The 22,260-nt window shown below is 44.8% G+C and overlaps 1 protein-coding gene across 2 annotated transcripts in view; it reads left to right on the top strand.

The window, feature by feature from the left end:
• The window catches only part of NAT10 (N-acetyltransferase 10), a 43,036-nt gene extending 21,616 nt beyond the window's left edge, over positions 1-21,420 (top strand). For both annotated transcript variants that reach the window (XM_056528549.1, XM_056528548.1), the window contains exons 15-29: positions 869-965; positions 2,755-2,871; positions 3,135-3,236; positions 3,925-3,999; positions 8,794-8,907; positions 8,982-9,115; positions 9,196-9,244; positions 10,785-10,881; positions 11,882-11,992; positions 12,585-12,757; positions 14,568-14,687; positions 15,502-15,600; positions 16,601-16,674; positions 18,788-18,871; positions 21,087-21,420. In XM_056528549.1, coding sequence (XP_056384524.1) covers positions 869-965; positions 2,755-2,871; positions 3,135-3,236; positions 3,925-3,999; positions 8,794-8,907; positions 8,982-9,115; positions 9,196-9,244; positions 10,785-10,881; positions 11,882-11,992; positions 12,585-12,757; positions 14,568-14,687; positions 15,502-15,600; positions 16,601-16,674; positions 18,788-18,871; positions 21,087-21,180 — 1,540 coding nt within the window. In that variant the 3' untranslated portion in view covers positions 21,181-21,420. The remainder of the gene's footprint in view (positions 1-868; positions 966-2,754; positions 2,872-3,134; positions 3,237-3,924; positions 4,000-8,793; positions 8,908-8,981; positions 9,116-9,195; positions 9,245-10,784; positions 10,882-11,881; positions 11,993-12,584; positions 12,758-14,567; positions 14,688-15,501; positions 15,601-16,600; positions 16,675-18,787; positions 18,872-21,086) is intronic.
• The last annotated feature ends 840 nt before the right edge of the window (positions 21,421-22,260 follow it).

Genomic DNA, 22,260 nt, shown 5'->3' with positions numbered 1-22,260 from the left:
TCCCTTCCCCTATGGCTGCCAGGAATCGGTTTTCTTGTTCCCTCCCCTTCTGAGAATGAATCTGTATAAAAGAGAAAAAGAGACCAACGGGCGGCGCCTCGTGTATTACCCCAATATATATGTGTAGGAGGTGGGGGGAATATGGGGATGACCCCACAGGGCTTATAGATGGCCGCTCACCTCAAGACGATAGTAATAGGCATATAACCCCAACAACATGGGGAACCATCAATCCTAGAGACGCTGTCAAGCCAGTGGGTTGCAGGAGTCGACCCAAGTCGTCCTGTAGATATGTGAGTAGAGAGTGCGGCAAAAAGAACCCTTGAGACCGACGCTGCGACTATTAGGAGTGGTAATGCTGTAATCCAGGTAATGGAGGAAGCAATGATGAAGTCCAGGTGGTGATAAAGATCCTCAACAGGATAATTTATTGACAAAAAAAATAATAAAGGTAAAAGATTACGCGTTTTGGGAGGAGCCCTCCCTTCCTCAGATCTGGGTCTGACCCTGATCTGAGGAAGGGATGGCTCCTCCCGAAACGCGTAATCTTTTACCTTTATTATTTTTTGTCAATAAATTATCCTGTTGAGGATCTTTATCACCACCTGGACTTCATCATTGCTTCCTCCATTACCTAGATTACAGCATTACCACTCCTAATAGTCGCAGCGCCGGTCTCAAGGGTTCTTTTTGCCTTCTGAGAATGGGTGGTCGAATCTCCACAGATCAATAGGTGATGTATCCTAGTGATATATACCCCCTTTACGAATCGCCGCCTGGTGCCACCGGTATTGAGATCTTACGCACCTCCGCACCATAGGAAGGGACAAGGCTTTTTCTATTAGATTTCCTTAATGTTCTGTAACAGTTATTACGTAAACCGCGACACTCTGTTCTGTTACCACAAAGCATCGGAATCGTTCCTGCAGAGATTAATGGCGCTTTATGTTGCTTCTCATTACAAGGTAGGAGTCTATAAGTAATGATTACCTAGAGCAATGGGAAAGGGGATATATCAGGCACGGGGACAATGGGCACGGGAAAATATATATGTAATAGATCATATATTTCTACAATTTATAATATATATGTAATATATGTAATGCTACAAAATAGAACATATAATTCTACAACATGTGAGATATAATATATAAAAAAAATATATATGTGTTTATTTTTTGTAGACTTCTATTTATTACATATTGTAGAATTATATATAATATATGTGTATGTGTGTGTGTATATGTATATATATATATATATATATATATATATAAATATAATTCTGCAATATATAATGTCTACAATATAAAAAATATATTTTAAATATTGTAGACTTATATATTACATATTGTAGAATTATTTATATATTTATATATCTACAATATGTAATATATAATTCTGCAATATGTAATATATAATTTTACAATATATAATTCTATATAATATACATTCTACAGTATGAAATATATATAATTCTACAACATATACATAAATCTACTAGAGATGAGCAAACTTACAGTAAATTTGATTCGTCACGAACTTCTCAGCTCGGCAGTTGATGCCTTTTCCTGCATAAATTAATTCAGCTTTCAGGTGCTCCCGTGGGCTGGAAAAGGTGGATACAGTCCTAGGAAACTCTTTCCTAGGAATGTATCCACCTTTTCCAGCCCACCGGAGCACCGGAAAGCTGAACTAATTTATGCAGGATAAGTCATCAACTGCCGAGCCGAGAAGTTCGTGACGAATCGAATTTACTGTAAGTTCGCTCATCTCTAAATTCTATAATATATAATATACATTATTCTACAATATATTACATAATTCTATAATATATATATATATATATATATATATATATATATATATATATATATATATATATATATATATATATATATATATATATATATATATATATATATATATACACACACACACACACACATACACACCGTAACCAGAAAAAATGCAGCACTACTTATCCGCTCTTGGTATAAATGGTGCCAGTGCTGTACAAGACCCGATCAAAGTCCATCCATAGATATAAACCAGAGCAAAGCGCAGCACTACAACTGACTTATTTTCTCATGTAAGCAGTCAGTTGGAGTGCTGCACTTTCTTCTGGTTTATATATATATATATAATCTTATCTATCTATCTAATCTTATCTATCTATCTAATCTTTATCTATCTAATCTTATCTATCTATCTATCTAATCTTATCTATCTATCTATCTAATCTTATCTATCTATCTAATCTTATCTATCTATCTAATCTTATCTATCTAATCTTATCTATCTATCTAATCTTATCTATCTATCTAATCTTATCTATCTATCTAATCTTTATCTATCTAATCTTATCTATCTATCTATCTAATCTTATCTATCTATCTATCTAATCTTATCTATCTATCTAATCTTATCTATCTATCTAATCTTATCTATCTAATCTTATCTATCTATCTAATCTTATCTATCTATCTAATCTTATCTATCTATCTAATCTTATCTATCTATCTAATCTTATCTATAAAATATAATATAATACTTCTACAATTATTACAATATATGATTCTACATTCCAATCAGTCTGTGGCTCTCCAGTGTTGAAAAACTACAACTCCCAGCATGCCATGACAGCCGAAGGCTGTCAGGGCATGCTGGGAGTTGTAGTTTTGCAACAGCTGGTGACCCACAGTTTTGGAAAAATTGGCAAAATCTCATGTCATCTTGTTATTACCTCTACAGAATTCCCCAAATGACCTCCAGATGTTGTCTGATGCCCCAGCTCATCATATGTTCTGCCTCCTTCCTCCTGTTCCTCCTACCCAGAATGCCTTGCCTGAAGTGTTAGCTGTGATCCAGGTATTTCCGGGTTGGTTATGGTCTTACATGAGACAATTGGGGGCTGCTCTTATTTCTTGTCGTGGTTATGCTTGGGTTTTCTTGCAGCGCCCCCTGCAGGCAAAAACAAATCATTGCAAGGTAGTAAAACTATGACCCCCAACCTGTCGCACTCCGGTTATAATAACACTATAATTCTCCATGTTGTAGCTCAGCTGCCGTCTTAGGGCGTTTTCCGCATTTCGACTCCCTGTTGATGCTTTGCTGTCTTCTGTTTTCTACAGATCTGTCTAGAAGGAGAGATTTCTCAACAGTCCATTATGAACAGTCTCTCCCGAGGGAAGAAGGCGTCTGGTGATCTCATTCCCTGGACGATTTCAGAACAGGTAAGTCCCGTCATAGCTTAGACCACTCTTTCCCAACCAGGGTGCCTCCAGCTGTTGCAAAACTACAACTCTCAGCATGTTCGGACAGCCAAAAGCTGAGTTGTAGTTTTGCAACAGCTGGAGGCACACTGGTTGGGAAACACTGCCTTAAAGGGTTACAACGCTCCCCAGCATCCGGAGCTCAATGTTCCGAACGCTGGGTGCGGGCTTCCGTGTTCACGCCCGCCCTCTCATGATGTCACGTCCCGCCCCGTGACAATCGTCCCGCCCCCTTCACATACACTTTCATTGAGGGGGTGGGGCATGATGTCACTAGGGGGCGGGAACACGGAAGCCCGCACCCAGCATTCAGAACATTGAGTTCCGGACACTGGGGAGTGGAGTAACCCTTTAAACACTGGTCTGAAGTTGCAATCTTGTAATACATGTTTGGTTTGTTTGTTTGTTTTATTATTATTATTATTATTATATTTTATATATAATATATAATATATATATATATATATATTTTATATATATATTTATATTTTTCATATATATTTATATTTTTTATATATATTTATATATTAATATATATATTTATATTTTATTTATATATATATATATATATATATATATATATATATATATATATATATATATATATATATATTATTATATATAATTTTTATTTTTTTATTTTTTTCAGTTTCAAGATCCTGATTTTGGAAGTCTATCTGGAGGAAGAGTAGTGAGAATTGCCGTCCACCCGGACTACCAAGGGGTAATACATTTTTTGCATTGTCTACTCCAGACTCTTAAAATACACATTGTATACATGTACGTGTTATCTAATTTAGGTGAAAAGTCATGTAGGAATACAACTCCCATCCTGCTGTCTTTCCTGCTGGACTTGGTTAAAAGATGTAAATCAGCCACCAAATTTTTGCCAAGCAATATATATCAGTACACACATGTGCCGCAACTGCAGTCAACAACCCACTAAAAAAATAGCACAAGTAACACATTACCTCAGTGTCTTCCAACCAATGTCCCTCCAGCTTTTGCAAAACTACAACTCCCATCTAACTATCTCATATCTATCTCATATCTATCTCTCTCTCATATCTATCTATCTCTCTCTCATATCTATCTATCTATCTCTCATATCTATCTATCTCTCATATCTCTCTGTCTCTCTCATATCTCTCTATCTCTCTCTCTCTCATATCTATCTATCTCTCTCTCTCTCTCATATCTATCTCTCTCTCTCTCTCATATCTCTCTATCTCTCTCTCTCTCTCATATCTCTCTCTCTCTCTCTCTCTCATATCTATCTATCTCTCGCTCTCTCTCATATCTATCTATCTCTCTCGCTCTCTCTCATATCTATCTATCTCTCTCTCTCTCATATCTATCTCTCTCTCTCTCATATCTATCTATCTATCTCTCATATCTCTCTATCTCTCTCTCTCTCTCATATCTATCTCTCTCTCTCTCTCTCTCATATCTCTCTCTCTCTCTCATATCTATCTATCTCTCTCTCTCTCTCTCTCATATCTATCTATCTCTCTCTCTCTCTCTCATATCTATCTATCTCTCTCTATCTCTCTCTCTCTCATATCTCTCTCTCTCTCTCATATCTATCTATCTATCTCTCTCTCTCTCTCATATCTATCTCTCTCTCTCTATCTCTCTCTCTCTCATATCTATCTCTCTCTCTCTCTCTCATATCTATCTCTCTCATATCTCTCTCTATCTCTCTCATATCTCTCTCTCATATCTCTCTCTCATATCTCTCTCTCATATCTCTCTCTCTCTCTCTATCTCTCTCTCATATCTCTCTCTCTCTATCTCTCTCTCATATCTATCTCTCTCTCTCTCATATCTATCTCTCTCTCTCTCATATCTATCTATCTATCTCTCTCTCATATCTCTCTCTCTCTCTCTCTCTCATATCTATCTCTCTCTCTCATATCTATCTATCTCTCTCATATCTATCTATCTCTCTCTCTATCTCTCTCTCATATCTATCTCTCTCTCTCGCTATCTCTCTCTCTCTCATATCTATCTCTCTCTCATATCTATCTCTCTCATATCTATCTCTCTCATATCTATCTCTCTCTCTCTCTCTCTCTCATATCTCTCTCTCTCATATCTCTCTCTCTCATATCTCTCTCTCTCATATCTCTCTCTCTCTCTCTCTCTCTCTCTCTCATATCTCTCTCTCTCTCTCATATCTCTCTCTCTCTCTCTCTCTCTCTCTCTCTCTCTCATATATTAGTAGTAATATATTATGATTTTTTTTTTTTTTTTTATTAATTAAATTAGGGATATATATATATGTTTCTCAGGCGCTTCATTGGGGGGACACAGGACCATGGGTATATGCTACTTGCCACTAGGAGGCTGACACTAGGCAAAAAACAAAAGAAGGCTGGCTCGTCCTGGCAGGATATACCGGCCTCCTGGCTCTGACCTCAGTTTTAGCTTAGTATCGGAGGAGGCTAGACACCGCACTGGAGCTCTCCAGACCTGCTCTTTCTTTTGTTTGTTTTTTTCCTAGTATCAGGTTCAGTTTAGACTTTCTCTCCCTTTTTTTGTTTTATCTAGCGTGGGGCAACAGGAGTATGACACTGCCTGATCCCCCACATGCGAGCTAGGGGCACGGTGCATTGTGGATGGGCCGTTAACCCCTCCTCGCCAGCAGCCAGCGCCTGGTGGTGTACCTAGGGTCCGGGTCCCCCATTTGCCCCTGTTCGCCATGGCGGCTAAAGGCAGGTGGCACCAGCTGGTCGAAGACGTCTGGGTACGGAGGTCCCTCAGGGTGAGTATTGAGGTCCCTTGTGGTAAGTATTGGAATTCGAAGAACTGTTGGAGGCGGCCTGGAAACATCCGGAGCGGCGCTTTTCTGGGTCTAAGAAGCTTCAAGCTCTTTTTCCCTTTCCGCAGGAGCTTGTATCTAAGTGGTCCTCTCCTACAGTGGATCCCCTGTCTCTAGGCTGTCTAAGTCGACTACCTTGCCGCTAGCTGATGCGGCCTCCTTTAAGGACCCTTCGGACAAACGTATAGAGAACCTAGCAAAATTCGCCTTTGAGGCGGCGGGCTCGGTTTTGTCCCCGGCTTTTGCCTCCACCTGGGTGTCCAAAGCCCTGGTGATTTGGGCAGGCGAGCTACTCCAAGGCATCTTGGCGGGGACTTCCTCCAGCGATATGGCGGCTTTGGCACAGCAAGTCGCCCACACTGGTGAATACCTCTGTTGGGCTTCCTTGGAGTCGGCACGCTGCACGGCCTTGGCCTCGGGCAACTTGGTGGCCCACAGGCGCTCCATGTGGCTTAAGGTTTGGAATGCCAATGTGACCTCTAAGCGCTCTCTCACTGAACTCCTGTTTCAGGGTTCTCGATTGTTCGGTAAGCTCCTTGACGAGATCATCTCGGAGGCCACGGGGGGGAAAAGTTCTCTCTTGCCCCAAAAATCGGCCGTGCTGTTCAGGTCCGTGGCGGGGAACTCCTTCCTTTCGCCCTTCCCGTTTCTCAGGCCGCAGCACGGATAGGCCCCAGGCCCCTCAGGACAAGAGGGCTCCGTCCTTCAAGTCTCGGCCCTCTTGGAAGTCGGGCCCTCGTTCTCACCGCCCCCCTCCCAAGTCGGGGACTCTCAAGCCCTCAACGGCATGAGGGTGCGCCCCCATCCGAGTCTTTTCCTCGGGTGGGAGGTCGCCTGTCCCTCTTTTCGGACGTTTGGCTAGCTCAGCTCATGTCTAGGATTCCTGGGTCTGGGAGGTGGTTTCCCAGGGTTATCGCATAGAGTTCGCTTCTATGCCCCGGGATCGTTTTTTCTGGTCCCGCCCTCCTCGGTCGCCAGCTCTGGCTGTAGCTTTTCAGGTGGCCCTCCGCAATCTTCTTTCCCAGGGTGTGATTGTTCCGGTCCCTCCTCAGGACCGCTTCTCGGGGTTCTACTCGAACCTCTTTGTGGTCCCCAAGAAGGACGGCTCGGTTAGTCCGATCCTCGACCTCAATCTCCTGAACCGACATGTGCGCCACAGGCATTTTCGTATGGAGTCTCTGAGGTCGGTTGTGGCGTCTATGGATCAAGGGGAGTTCCTCTCCTCCGTCGACATCCGGGATGCTTGCCTACACATTCCTATCTTCCCGGCCCACCACCACATCGCTGTCCCCGAGGGTCATTTCCAATTTGTCGCCCTACCTTTCGGGCTGGCTACTGCGCCCTGTGTCTTTAGCAAGACGTTGGCAGCAGTGGTAGCTCATCTCCACTCTCGGGGCATCTCGGTTCTACCGTACCTGGACGACCTGCTCATCAAGGCGCCTCTGGCTCAGGTTTCTCTCCGTTTTCTCTCCTGGAAGGTGGCCTTTCTGGTCACAGTCACTTCTCTGCGCCGTGTTTCGGAACTAGCCGCCCTCTCCTGCCGTTCCCCCTTTCTGGTTCTTCACCAGGACAAGGTGGTTCTTCGGCCTGTGCCCTCTTTCCAGCCTAAGGTGGTGTCTGCCTTCCACCTGAACGAGGACATCGTGTTGCCCTCCTTTTGTCAGTCTCCCTCCCATCAGAGAGAGCGCCGCCTTCACAAGCTGGACTTGGTCCGGGCTGTGCGGATCTATTTGTCGGTCACCTCTTCCTTTCGGCGTAGTGACTCCCTGTTTGTGCTCCCCGATGGGAGGCGCAAGGGGCTCCCGGCCTCGAAGTCCACGATCTCCCGGTGGATCCGTTCTGCCATTTCAGAGGCGTACCGCTGCAAGGGTCAGGTGCCTCCTTTCCGCGTGACGGCTCACTCGACCAGAGCGGTGGGGGCCTCCTGGGCGGTCTGTCACGGGGCCTCGGCCCTGCAGGTGTGCAAGGCTGCGACCTGGTCATCCCTGCATACCTTTACCAAGTTTTACAGGGTTCATACTTTTGCGTCCTCCGACGCAGGCCTGGGCTGCAAGGTTTTGCAGGCATCGGTTTGAGATTCCGCCTGATCATTCTCCGTTGGGGTTGGTTTGCCCTCCCCAGGGACTGCTTTAGGACGTCCCATGGTCCTGTGTCCCCCAATGAAGCGCTCGAGAAAAGTAGAATTTTGAACTTACCGTAAATTCTCTTATTCGGAGCTTCTATTGGGGGACACAGCACCCACCCATTGTTTTTGTTTGCGCCCAGCTGGTTTCTGCCTTTCCGGGGCGGGGGTGTCTCCCTTTTTGGTCGGTTTTCCCTTCTCTGGGTTTTGTGTTCCACTGTTTGTTTTTCGGGGTTGGCTCTCCTTCTACTTAGGGACCAAAACTGAGATGCTGAGAGCCAGGAGGCGGGTATATCCTGCCGGGACGAGCCAGCCTTCTTTTGTTTTTTGCCTAGTGTCAGCCTCCTAGTGGCAAGCAGCATATACCCATGGTCCTGTGTCCCCCCAATAGAAGCTCCGAGAAAGAGAATTTACTGTAAGTTCAAAATTCTACACACACATATATATAATATAATATAATATAATTTTTTTTTTTTTTTTTTTTTTTAAAGATTACTATGGATTTATTATATACTTTTTTACGGATCCTATAATTTAATATCCTGTATAACTTTGAGTACATTTGCCCGCAGATGGGTTACGGGAGCCGAGCCTTGAAGTTGCTACAGATGTATTATGAGGGACAGTTTCCTTGCCTGGAAGAAAATGTGAACAAACCTCAAGAGATCTCCTCCATAAGCAGCGAGGTGACAATCCTTTTATTTGTGTATAACCAGTCATATTCTAGTGGAGACTGTATTAACCTTCCTCCTCATGTCAGGCGGTCAGCCTTCTAGAAGAATTTGTGAACCCCCGGAAGAACCTGCCGCCTCTACTGCTCCGGCTAAGCGAGAGACCTGCTGAGAAGCTGGATTATCTTGGGGTATCCTATGGGTTGACTCCCAAACTGTTAAAGTGAGTACCCCTAATCTATAGATCCTATTATCTGTGATCCACTCATGAGCATTGGGGTACTAAATCCTTTCTCGTGGCAGGTTCTGGAAGCGAGCTGGGTTTGTTCCTGTGTACCTACGACAGACACCGGTAAGTTGTTCTTTCCATACTTGTGGTTATTGGTGGCTCAGGTTGGCTTTAAAAGAAAAAGTAAGGGATACTCTCCTGCCTGATTTCCCACCCTGCTGCTGCTGTTCCATTGGTCCCTGGTCACTGCTGCTCAGCACTTCCTGGTCTTCCGGGAATTGCCCGCTCAGCCAATCGGTGTTGGAGACAGGTCACAACGGTGTCCAGTGATTGGCTGAGAGGGCATTTCCTGCATTCAGAGGCAGAATCAAGAGGCGCTATTCAACAGGGACCAGGCACTGCAGGAACAGGAGAGGTGGGGACTGAGCCCAGGTGATCGCTAAAGTGGTATATCTGGTGGTGGTGGTGGTGGTGGTGGTGATTAGAGATGAGCGAACTTACAGTAGATTCGATTTGTCACGAACTTCTCGGCTCGGCAGTTGATTACTTTTCCTGCATGAATTAGTTCAGCTTTCAGGTGCTCCGGAGGGCTGGAAAAGGTGGATACTGTCCTAGGAGACTCTTTCCTAGGAATGTATCCACCTTTTCCAGCCCACCGGAGCACCTGAAGGCTGAACTAATTTACGCAGGAAAAGTCATGAACTGCCGAGCCGAGAAGTTCGTGACGAATCGAATTTACTGTAAGTTCGCTCATCTCTAGTGGTGATGATAAAATATAAAAATAATAATACATTATTATTATATTTTATTATTAGTAGTATTATAATTATGATTAATCGTTTTAATTGTTAAAATTATCGCTTATTTTTTATAATATCACTTTTCTATAATTATCATCATAAATAACAATAATTATTTATAATATAGAAAAGTGATATTATTATAAATAAGGGATCATTATGATAAATAATTAAAATGATACTACTAATAATAAATAGTAATAATAATAAAAAAATATAAACAATAATAATTATAATCCATTGTGCTGTACACTCAAATTGGTCTGTGTCCCCCCCATCCCCTCCCCCCCATTGGGGCTCACAATCTAAATTCACCTATCAGTGTTTTTGGAGTGTGGGAGAAAACCAGGGTACCCCTGAGGAAACCCACACAAACACAGGGTGAACATACAAACTCTTTGCAGATATTGTCCTTGGTGGGATTTTGTTTGCAGCTCAATATACTTCAGACTGTAACGTAACACAGGTTAATGGGTTTTCAGACTCTGTTCCGCTGCTCGATGTCATCTTTACCTTTTCCATTGCGGAATCCGCTGGTAAATCTACTGCACGAGTTGCAGATTTTTATTGTGGATTTGCTACAAATATTTTGTCTTTGTGGTTACAGCCTAACATGGACTTTTTAATCTAAGTTATCCTGCAACCCAGTATAGCAGTGCTTTCCATATAGTGTGCCTCCAGCTGTTGTGAAACTACTACTCCCAGCATACAGGAATGCTGGAAGTTGTGTTTTGGCAACAGCTGGAGGCGCCCTGTTTGGAAAACACTGGCGTATATAATAAAGTTTACAGGCCCCTAGTGATCAGTCATCAGGTTGTTATGAAGATGATCCTTGATTTACCTTTTTCCATGTCTTAACTCAGAACGACCTCACGGGGGAGCACTCCTGCATTATGCTGAAGTGCCTACAGGAGGAAGAGGAGTCCGGGCAAGAGCAATGGCTGACTGCGTTTTGGAAAGGTGATGAGGATTTCATTCCGATTTTAGAAAGTGCTGGGTTGTTGTGATACAGGAATATTATATAGTAAGTGGAGGACCTGTCCTGTCCTGCATTATGGGAACTGTGTAATGCTTATGTCATTCTTAATTTTTACCTGTGGTGGCGCTGCAGGGAAACTGAACACTTACTGCTACATTTGCTTACAGCAGCGTTTTCCAAACAGTGTGTCTCCAGCTGTTGCAAAGCTACAACTCCCAGCATGCCTATACAGCCTTTGGCTGGAGACACACGGTTTGGAAAATACTGCCTTTGGAAATTACAGCTGGGCGAGGGGGGGGGGGGGGGGTCACACTCGCTTTTTGTTAATAGACCCTTCTAGCAAGTAGGCAGAGACATTCTTTTAAAGGGGTACTCCACTGTCCCAGCATCCGGAACATTTTGTTCCGAATGCTGGGTTTCGGGGTTAGTGACATTACAAGGGGCGTGGCCGTGACATCATGACTTACCGCACCCAGGGTTCGGATCAAAATGTTCCGGTCGCTGGGGCAATGGAGTACCCCTGTAAAGAGGTACTCCACCCCTAGACATCTTATCCCCTATGCAAAGGATAGGGGATAAGATGTCTGATCGCGGGGGTCCCGCTGCTGGGGACCCCCTGCAATATAGCAAGCAGCACCCACCTGTATCTGCTTCCGGTAGCGCTGGAGGTTCTGGCTCCCGACCACGGGAACAGAAGATCGTGACGTCACGACTCCGCCCCTGTGTGACGTCACGCCCCGCCTCCTCAATGCAAGTCTATGGGAGGGGGCGTCACGCCCCCTCCCATAGACTTGCATTGAGGAGGCGGGGCGTGACGTCACACAGGGGCGCAGTCGTGACTGCCGGAAGCAGATACAGGTGGGTGCTGCGTGCTATATTGTGGGGGTTCCCAGTGGCGGAGTACCCCTTTAAGTCCAAACCACATTGCCCAGCCTGACCCTGACATTCTGTATCTTCTTTTATTTTTATTTTTTTTTACAGATTTTAGGAGACGTTTCCTGTCTCTCCTTTCTTATCAGTTCAGTAATTTCTCCCCCTCCGTGGCACTGAATATCCTACAGAATAAAAACGTCAAGAAGGAATCTGAAGGTTGTAAGTATCTCTGCGGTCGCAGCCCCTTTAAGTCTTCACAATGGGGGAAATAAACCTGTCCCGAGGAAAAGTTGCTGAGTTGCCCATAGCAACCAATCAGATGGCTTCTTTCATTTTGCAGAGGCCTTTTCAAAAGTGAAAGAAGCGATCTGATTGGTTGCTATGGGCAACGCAGCAACTTTTCCTATGTGTTGATGCGTCCATAACAGACTATAGTCCAGTGTTTCCCAACCAGGGTGCCTCCAGCTGTTGCAAAACTACAACTCCCAGCATGCCCGGACAGCCAACGGCTGTCCGGGCATGCTGGGAGTTGTAGTTTTGCTACAGCTGGAGGCACCCTGGTTGGGAAACACTGGACTATAGTGACAACCATCTCAGAGCTACCATGGGGGAGACTTATCAAAAAGTTGCCCATAGCAACCAATCAGATGGCTTCTTTCATTTTGCAGAGGCCTTTTCAAAAGTGAAAGTAGCGATCTGATTGGTTGCTATGGGCAACTGAACAAGTTTTCCTCGTGACAGGTTTTGATAAATCTCCCCCAATGTCCGTCCAGTGACTCCCACCGTCTTCTGCTTCCCCCCCCCCTTGCAGTTCTTACACGCTCGGAGCTAGAGGCCTCCTTTACCCCTTACGACCTGAAGCGCTTAGAGATGTACTCGCAGAACATGGTGGATTATCACCTCATCATGGATCTCATCCCTTCCGTTTCAAAAATGTTCTTCTTGCAAAAATTTGGAGGCCTGAACCTGTCCGCCGCTCAGTCTGTAAGTCACCAGCGCGTCTTATTTCATTGTAGTGAGGGCCGGGCCTGCCTATAAGCAAAATAGGCAGCCGCCTAGAGCGCCCCGTGATGGGGGCGCCGCTCTGCCTGCTGCAAGAAAGTTAGAAGCCATCCAGTATCTGAAGCCCTGTCAGCACCACCGTCACAGGGAGGGGGGGTGTTACCACATAAATAAGGAGGTTTGTTACAGTGTGTCACCCCAGTAGTAAGGTAATTACATGAGGGGGAGGTTTGTTACAGTGTGTCACCCCAGTAGTAAGGTAATTACATGAGGAGGAGGTTTGTTACAGTGTGTCACCCCAGTAGTAAGGTAACTACATGAGGAGGAGGTTTGTTACAGTGTGTCACCCCAGTAGTAAGGAGATTACATGAGGAGGAGGTTTGTTACAGTGTGTCACCCCAGTAGTAAGGAGATTACATAAGGAGGGGGTTTGTTACAGTGTGTCACCCCAGTAGTAAGGAGATTACATGAGGAGGAGGTTTGTTACACTGTGTCACCCCAGTAGTAAGGAGATTACATGAGGAGGGGGATTGTTACAGTGTGTCACCCCAGTAGTAAGGAGATTACATGAGGAGGAGGTTTGTTACAGTGTGTCACCCCAGTAGTAATGTAATTACATGAGGAGGAGGTTTGTTACAGTGTCACCCCAGTAGTAAGGAGACTAAACGAGGAGGAGGTTTGTTACAGTGTGTCACCCCAGTACTAAGGTGATTACATGAGGAGGAGGTTTGTTACAGTGTGTCACCCCAGTAGTAAAGTGATTACATGAGGAGGGGATTTGTTACAGTGTGTCTCCCCAGTAGTAAGGTGATTACATGAGGAGGAGGTTTGTTACAGTGTGTCACCCCAGTAGTAAAGTGATTACATGAGGAGGGGATTTGTTACAGTGTGTCTCCCCAGTAGTAAGGTGATTACATGAGGAGGAGGTTTGTTACAGTGTGTCACCCCAGTAGTAAAGTGATTACATGAGGAGGGGATTTGTTACAGTGTGTCTCCCCAGTAGTAAGGTGATTACATGAGGAGGAGGTTTGTTATAGTGTCACCCTAATAGTAAGGTGGGGCGGGGATGAAGTGGTGGCAAATTGAGCTTTCGCCTAGGGTGGGTGGTTACCCTAGCACAAGGCCTGCATGTAGTATAGCAAAGGAAATGCTTCACTAGGCACAAAGCAGCCATGTTGGTTTCCAGCAAACCTGTTTCAGCTCATGCACAATATTATCATCTTGTTCTGTATAAAACTGATGGTCGTGGGGAGGGGGAGGGAGACTTTAGGGTATGTTCACACGTGCCTGTTTACTGTGCGGGAAAGCCGGACCGGAAGGCTGTCGGGGCATGGTAGGAGTTGTAGTTTTGAAACAGCTGGAGGCACCCTGGTTGGGAAACACTGATATAGACAAAGAATAAGCTTGTTGACCCCTTTAAAGGCTTGCTCTGCTGCCCCAGTGTTCAGAACGTTTTGTTCCGAACGCTTGGAGCGGATGGCGGGGGTCTTGACGTCATGGCCACGCCCCTTGTGCTGTCACATCACGCCCCCTCAATGCAAGTCTATGGGAGGGGGCGTGGCGACTGTCCCTCCCATACACTTGCATTGAGGGGGCGTGGCATGACTTCACAATTGGCGTGGCCATGATGTCACAACCCCCACCGCCCGCACCCAGCATTCTAAATAAAACGCGGGGTCCCTCACGATCAGACATCTTATCCCCTATCTTTAGGATAAATTAGAGTGCCCCTTTAAGGTGCCTTTTAAATCTATTACGATCGTGCGGTTCTGATTTCTTATTCGTTTTCCAGGCTTTGCTTCTTGGCATTGGGCTGCAGCACAAGACGGTGGATCAGCTGGAGAAGGAGATAGAGCTCCCCGGTAGTCAGCTCATGGGTCTTTTTAACCGTATCATACGGAAAGTAGTCCAGGTAATGTTGTTAAAAGGTGAAGCCATGATTCCTAACATCAATTCCAGACTCTTTGTTTATCTCATTATTTTTGCTGCTTCAGTGTTTTTTTTTTTTGTTTTTTTTAGAAGATATTCTAGTCACATGTGTTTTATGATTAAGTACAATTAAAGCATTTCATACTTTTTTAACCCCTAGAGGACGCTCAATATACAAGTACATGACTGTGCCCTGGTAGCTAGCGTGCAGTGATGTCAATGTACGTCGCAGGGTTAAAGGGGTACTCCTCCCCTAGATGTCTGATCGCTGGGGACCCCCGCGATCTCCCTGCTGCTGCGCTGGAGACTCGTGATGTCACAGCCACACCCTGCTCATGACGTCCGTCATGCCCCCTCATAGACTTGCATTGAGGGGGCGTGGCCGTGACGTCACACGCCTCCGCCCCGCATCGCCAGTCATCCGGCACGGAGCGAAGGTCACGGGGGGTCCCCAGCCGTGGGACCCCTGCAATCAGACATCTTATCCCCTATCCTTTGGATAGTGGGGATAAGATGTCTAGGGGTGGAGTACCCCTTTAAGCGATCACAATGATCGGGTTAAAATGGTCACTGTCACTTTAAAAAAAAAAATATGACATGCTCTAGAGCAGTGTTTCCCAACAGGGTGCCTACATCAAACTACAACTCCCAGCATACATGGGCGCAGCCAATGGTTGTCCAGGCATGCTGGGAGTTTTGCAACAGCTGGAGGCACATTGGTTGGTGAACACTGCTCTAAGGATAGACCTTTAGTTTTCTTCTTATTGTTACATAACTTTTCTTATTTCCCCTCTTAGTCATTCACTAGGATCCAGGAGAAGGCGGTGGAGGAAGAGATGGTGGCCACTAAGGAGGTTGTCATGGAGCCCACCCTAAAATCTCTGAATGAAGATTTGGTGAGTTCCTCAGGGTCACGTGGAAGCCTAAGTAACGTAGCCATAGTATTAGGTTCTGTTCATACCCACTTCTGTGGCTCTGCCCAGATTTTACGGGAAGTTTAGTAATCTTTTCCTGCCAAAACGGCGATTGTCCCTGTTGTAAGTCAATGGAGTCTGTCATACATTGGATTTGGCAATGCATCATGGATTCCATTAGGGATGTACCGATACTTGTACCGTTATCAGCCCCAAAAATGGACATGTACGCGCGCAAATGTTCCTGATACCTACAGACCATTAAAAAAAAAAAAAAAAAACTCTCCCTTTTTCTCTGCTCTCGCGCTAAGGCCTCTTCATTGTTCGCTCTGTTATCTGGAGTGGTGCAGGACCTGCCATCATTCATTTGCACATCAGGTCCTGCACCACTCTGGCTTGCAGGAGAATGTTCTGCCCCACTGACAGATCGTAGGGTGAAGATGCCTCAGTGTGGGAGCGGAGGGGGGGTTACCGGGACTATTATTATTTTCTTTTGTAGGGGACTTATTGGGGGAAACTACCTAATAGGAGGTTCCCTAGCAACCTAAATACCTATCTACTGGTGGCCCATTACCTAATAGGGGGGATTCCCCACCTAATAGGAGGTTCTCTAGGAACCTAAATACCTAACTACTGGGGGCATCTTCCTAAAAGGGGATGGTTCCATACATACTAGGGGCCTCAACCTAATGGGTGGATTTTTTACCTACTTATCTTCTGGGGGCTTCTACCTAATAGGGGGATGTTCCCTACCTACCTAATGGGAAGGGGGTGGCCTAATAGGGGGGACTCCCTACCTAACTACTGGGGGATTTCTTCCTAACAGGGGGCATATCTTACCTGAGTGTCAGTGAGGGCCTCATGTTCGCCTTAGGCTTCACAGAGTCTAGAGCCACCTCTGCAGTCACATGACACCAGACATCCCTGGATTCCATTATAAACAGAGTCTTATATGCGCTTATGTTTTCTTTGTCCACTCTAGGAAGAGGCAGCGAAGGAGTTCCAGCAGAAACACCAGGAGGAAGTGCAGAATCTAAAAGGAATTAATCTGTCCCAGTGAGTATTCTGGACTGGTATTGGGATGTTGGCTGGGGTTACAGAACATTAAAGCTGGCCGTACACATTAGACATGAGGTAATCGAACCCAAGGATTGTACCAAGTGTATTGGGGGGGGGGTCCTGATTTTTCTCCTACAGTTAATGTTGAGAATGATCAGGCATATTAAATTTCAATTGCCTGATCCTTATGTTCTTATGGAGATAAATCGTCCTTATAGTAGTCAGGCAGTGGCTTAACCAGTGTTCTCAATTTTTAAAATGGTACTCCCCTGGAAAACATTTCTTTTTTTAAATCAACTGGTGCCAGAAAGCTAAACAGATTTGTAAATTACTTCTATTAAATACTCTTAATCCTTCCAGTACTTATCAGCTTCTATATGTTCCACAGGAAGTTCTTTTCTTTTTGAATTTCCTTTCTGCCTGACCACAGTGCTCTCTGCTGACACCTCTGTCCATTTTAGGAACTGTCCAGAGTAGAAGCAAATCCCCATTGCAAACCTATCCTGCTCTGGACAGTCCCTAAAATGGACAGAGGTGTCAGCAGAGAGCACTGTGGTCAGGCAGAAAGGAAATTCAAAAAGAAAAGAACTTCCTCTGTAGTATACCGCAGCTGATAAGTACAGGAAGGGTTAAAGGGGTAGTCCCGTGGAATTTTTTTTTTTTTTTTTTTTAAACCAACTGGTGCCAGAAAGTTAAACAGATTTGTAAATCACTTCTATTAAAAAATCTTAATCCTTCCAGTACTTATTAGGGGCTGTATACTAAAGAGAAATCAAAAAAATAAATGCATTGCCTCTGATGTCATGACCACAGTGCTCTCTGCTGACCTCATGCTGCTCTGGACAGTTCCTAAAATGAACAGCAATGTTTGCTATGGGGATTTTCTCCTGTTTTGGACAGTTCCTGAAATGGACAGCAGAGATCAGCAGAGAGAACTGTGGTCGTGACATCAGAGGAAACGCATTTCTTTTTTGGATTTCTCTGTAGTATACAGCCCCTAAAAAGTACTGGAAGGATTAAGATTTTTTTAACAGAGGTAATTTACAAATCTGTTTAACTTTCTGGCACCAGTTGATTTAGAAAAAATAAAATAAACAAACGTTTTCCTGGGGAGTACCCCTTTCCCCTTTATCACTACAACACTTGGCCTAACAAGTGTTTGTCCCCCACATCAGTCTTATGGGTATGGCTGGCTTTAGTTTATTTAAAGGGGTTCTCTACTGCTTTAACCTTTTTTGGCCAGTTAGGACTGTGGCTATATGTCATTAACGCTTTCTGTCCTGTTGCTAACGCTACTATATGTGTTTTTTTTTTTTTTTTTTTTACTTTTGTGAACAGACCCGGAAGCTGGTTAATTCCTTAGTTTGCTGGCTTACCTCGACCACTTTTTTTTCTCCCGCCGCCATCTTGCCATCGATACGTCACCCTGCAGGGTGTTGTGTGGGAGGCCGGCCTGCCCCTCGCTCTGTTCGTGCCCGCCTCCCGCGCTAATGAATATTCTGCCGTCATAAGCGCGCACCTCCTTACTTTCAGCTTCTTCTAAGCTGAATGCTGATTGGGCTGCTTGCGGCGCATCGGCTCCGGTGATAACCTAGGTTAGTGTTCACAATCCCCCGCGCGTCAGTCCCGAGGCTGACCTCACAATGGCACATGCGCAGATGACCCTCACGATCGAGGACGAACTGCGCATGCGCTAATCACCCGAGCCAATTCGCCGCAAGCGGCCCAATCAGCATTCAGCTTAGAAGAAGCTGAAAGTAAGGAGGTGCGCGCTTATGACGGCAGAATATTCATTAGCGCGGGAGGCGGGCACAAAAAGAGCGAGGAGCAGGCTGGCCTCCCACACAACACCCTGCAGGGTGACTTATCGATGGCGGCGGGAGAAAGAAAAAAAAAGTGGTCGAGGCAAGGCAGCAAACTAAGGAATTAACCAGCTTCTGGGTCTGTACAAAAAGGTAAAAAAAAAAAACATATAGTAGCGTTAGCAACAGGAAAGAAAGCGTTAATGACATATAGCCACAGTACTAACAAACTGGCCAAAGAAGGTTAAAGCAGTGGAGAACCCCTTTAACCCTCGGGTAGCAAGTAAAACTATTGTCTTCCTCATCAGATACGTCATCCGAGGAGATGATGAGGAGTGGAATGAAGTCCTGAAGAAGACCGGTCAGAATGCGTCTGTTGTCAGCGTGAAGAGGTGCGTCTCTGGTTTTAGACAAGTTCACACTTAGTTACCTGTGATTGGCTGAGTGGGCTGTAGTGGGGGTTAGAGCACTCTGAGTACGGGTAAGTATTGGGGCCCCATATAGAAGATTGCAGGGGATTGGTGTCCCAGCAGTTGGAACGCCCTGCAATCCCCTTTATACTTAAAAATAGTTTTGCTTATTTCAAGTGACAGAAACACTTTAAACACATTAGACAGACATGTCAAAAGTCTTAAATCAGTCAGGGTCTCAGTGCTGAGACCCCCCACCGATCGCTAGATATAACTGGGAGAAACATGCAGCTGTGCACTTCACTCTCCGACTCGCCTCTCCAGGAGACCACAGTGCTTCACAACCAGGGTGCCTCCAGCTGTTGCAAAACTACAATTCCCAACATGCCCGGACAGACTTCGGCTGTCCGGGCATGCTGGGAGTTGTAGTTTTGCAACCAATGGAGGCACCCTGGTTGTGAATCGCTGGTCTACTGCAAAAAGTCTAATCGAACACTGAGCTGGGGAGTGCAGCTGTCATTGTGGGGGTCTCCGCACTGAGACTCCAATCAGAACTTTTGACATGTTACATAGAGACAATAAAGCTTTAAATATATATATATTTAAACAAAAAGAAAAATAGCCAGCACAACTACCTAATACACGGGTGCACGCTGCTGTGGCAAATACAAAGTGTACAAAAAAAATGGAGGCTCTTAGTGCACTTTCTGATGAAAACGTGTCCCCCATCCACCACGCGGAGGTGGCCTCATTTTGGATGGGACCCTAACACTCATTTCACTCACCTCTGCTGGGCATATGGCATCTGACTGGGTGACATGCTGGATCAAAAAAGTGCGCTAAGAGCCTCCATTTTTTGACCGAGTGCTGCTGCAACCTTCTTTTCTGGATAAATATTATATATAATATTTAAAAAAATTGTATGTGTGTATATGGATATAGAGAGAGAGATAATTCAGCCTGCTTACAGTCTCCATTAGAAGTAGCTCACTAGATATTGTGTATATAGCCGTTAAAGTGGTACTCCGTTGCCAAGCGTTTTAAAGGGGTACTCCGGGGGAAAAATGTAAACAGATTTGTAAATGACTTCTATTAAAAAATCTTTACCCTTCCAGTACTTTTGAGCAGCTGTATGGTACAGAGGAAATTATTTTCTTTTTTGTCTTGTCCACAGTGCTCTCTGCTAGAGATGAGCGAACTTACAGTAAATTTGATTCGTCACGAACTTCTCGGCTCGGCAGTTGATGACTTATCCTGCATAAATTAGTTCAGCTTTCAGGTGCTCCGGTGGGCTGGAAAAGGTGGATACATTCCTAGGAAAGACTCTCCTAGGACTGTATCCACCTTTTCCAGCCCATCGGAGCACCTGAAGGCTGAACTAATTTATGCAGGAAAAGTCATCAACTGCCGAGCCGAGAAGTTTGTGACGAATCGAATTTACTGTAAATTTGCTCATCTTTACTCTCTGCTGACACCCCTGTCCGTGTCAGGAACTGTCTGGAGCAGGGGAAAAAAATCCCCATAGCAAACCTATGCTGCTCTGGAAAGTTCCTGATACGGTGTCGGCAGAGAGCACAGTGGACTGACAAAAAAAAAAATTCAAAAAGAAAAGAATTTCCTCTGTCGCATACAGCTGCCTAAAAGTACTGGAAGGGTAAAGCTTTTTAAATAGAAGTAATTTACAAATCTGTTTAACTTTCTGGCACCAGTTTATTTAAAAAAAATAAATAAAAAAAGTTTCCACCGGAGTACCCCTTTTAACCCCTATCCAAAGTATAAAGGATATGTCTGATCGCGGGGGTCCTGGTGCTGGGACCCCAGCGTTCTCCGTGCAGACACCCGGCGTTCTGAACATTATGTTCAAGATGCTGGATTCTGGCAGCTGTGGTTGGGATCTCACACCCCCACGTGACATCCCGCCCCCCTACCATAGCCATGTATGGAGGGGGCGGGGCGTGGCGTGATGTCATGACCACGGGCGCCCGTACCCAGCATTCTGAGCATAATGTTCAGAACACTGGGTGTCTGCACGGAGATCACGGCCGGACTTCCGCAATCAGACATCTTATTCCCTATCTATAGGATAGGGGATAAGATGTCTGGTAACGGAGTACCCCTTTAGTGCGGTTGACACTTTTGGGGTATCCACTTTATCGTTTTGTTTGTTTGACGGCAGTCTACCGGTATTTCTTTTTAGTGACAAGAAACGCAAAATGGAGCAACCGGAGAAAGGAAGACTTAAAAAGAAACTAAAGAAAAATAAAGACAGGAAGCAGAAATTTGGGAAATGAAATCCTGATGCTGTGAACTGTGCAGCTCCCTAGACCGTATGGAGCGTCTTATCTGCTGTACGGTATAATGTAAGTGTAATACTGCAACGCCCCAGCAGTGTGTATATATGATGTGTGTATGTGCAATGTGTAAAAGGGGTCTTAATATGACGCACAGAGCCGTGAAACAGTCTAATACGGACACATGGATTGGTTTTATGTATTACTAGAGCAGTGTTTCCCAACCAGGGTGCCTCCAGCTGTTGCAAAACTACAACTCCCAGCATGCCCGGACAGCCTTCGGCTGTCCGGGCATGCTGGGAGTTGTAGTTGTGCAACAGCTGGAGGCATCTCGGTTGGGAAACTCTGTGCTTACAGCATTGTCATCTACTTGTTATGATGAAGACTTAGGCATTATCCTTAAAGAATGTGAATAAGGATGATGTGTAAATCTGCAACGTGTAATAAAATAATACAGGCAGAAGCATAAAAATTTAAAGTTTACATATAAAGACTCTACACAAAAAGTTAATACTTACTGTTCATTACTTAGTAATACTTAGTTATACTCCAGAGCTGTACTCACTATTCTGCTGGTGAGGTCACTGTGTACATACATTACATTACTTATCCTGTACTGATCCTGAGTTATATCCTGTATTATACTCCAGAGCTGCACTCACTATTCTGCTGGTGAGGTCACTGTGTACATACATTACTTATCCTGTACTGATCCTGAGTTATATCCTGTATTATCCTCCAGAGCTGCACTCACTATTCTGCTGGTGAGGTCACTGTGTACATACATTACATTACTTATCCTGTAGTGATCCTATGTACACAAGTGACCCCACCAGCAGAATAGTGAGTACAGCTCTGGAGTATACTTATCCTGTACTGATCCTGAGTTATATCCTGTATTATACCCCAGAGCTGTACTCACTACTCTGCTGGTGAGGTCACTGTGTACATACATTACATTACTTATCCTGTACTGATCCTGAGTTATATCCTGTATTAATGTAATGTATGTACACAGTGACCTCACCAGCAGAATAGTGAGTACAGCTCTGGAGTATAATACAGGATATAACTCAGGAT

This window comes from Hyla sarda, chromosome 6 (assembly GCF_029499605.1).
Source record: "Hyla sarda isolate aHylSar1 chromosome 6, aHylSar1.hap1, whole genome shotgun sequence".
In the NCBI taxonomy this organism is placed as follows: domain Eukaryota; kingdom Metazoa; phylum Chordata; class Amphibia; order Anura; family Hylidae; genus Hyla; species Hyla sarda.
Note: the sequence above shows the minus strand (reverse complement) of the source record. Positions and strands in the feature narration are given on the sequence as shown.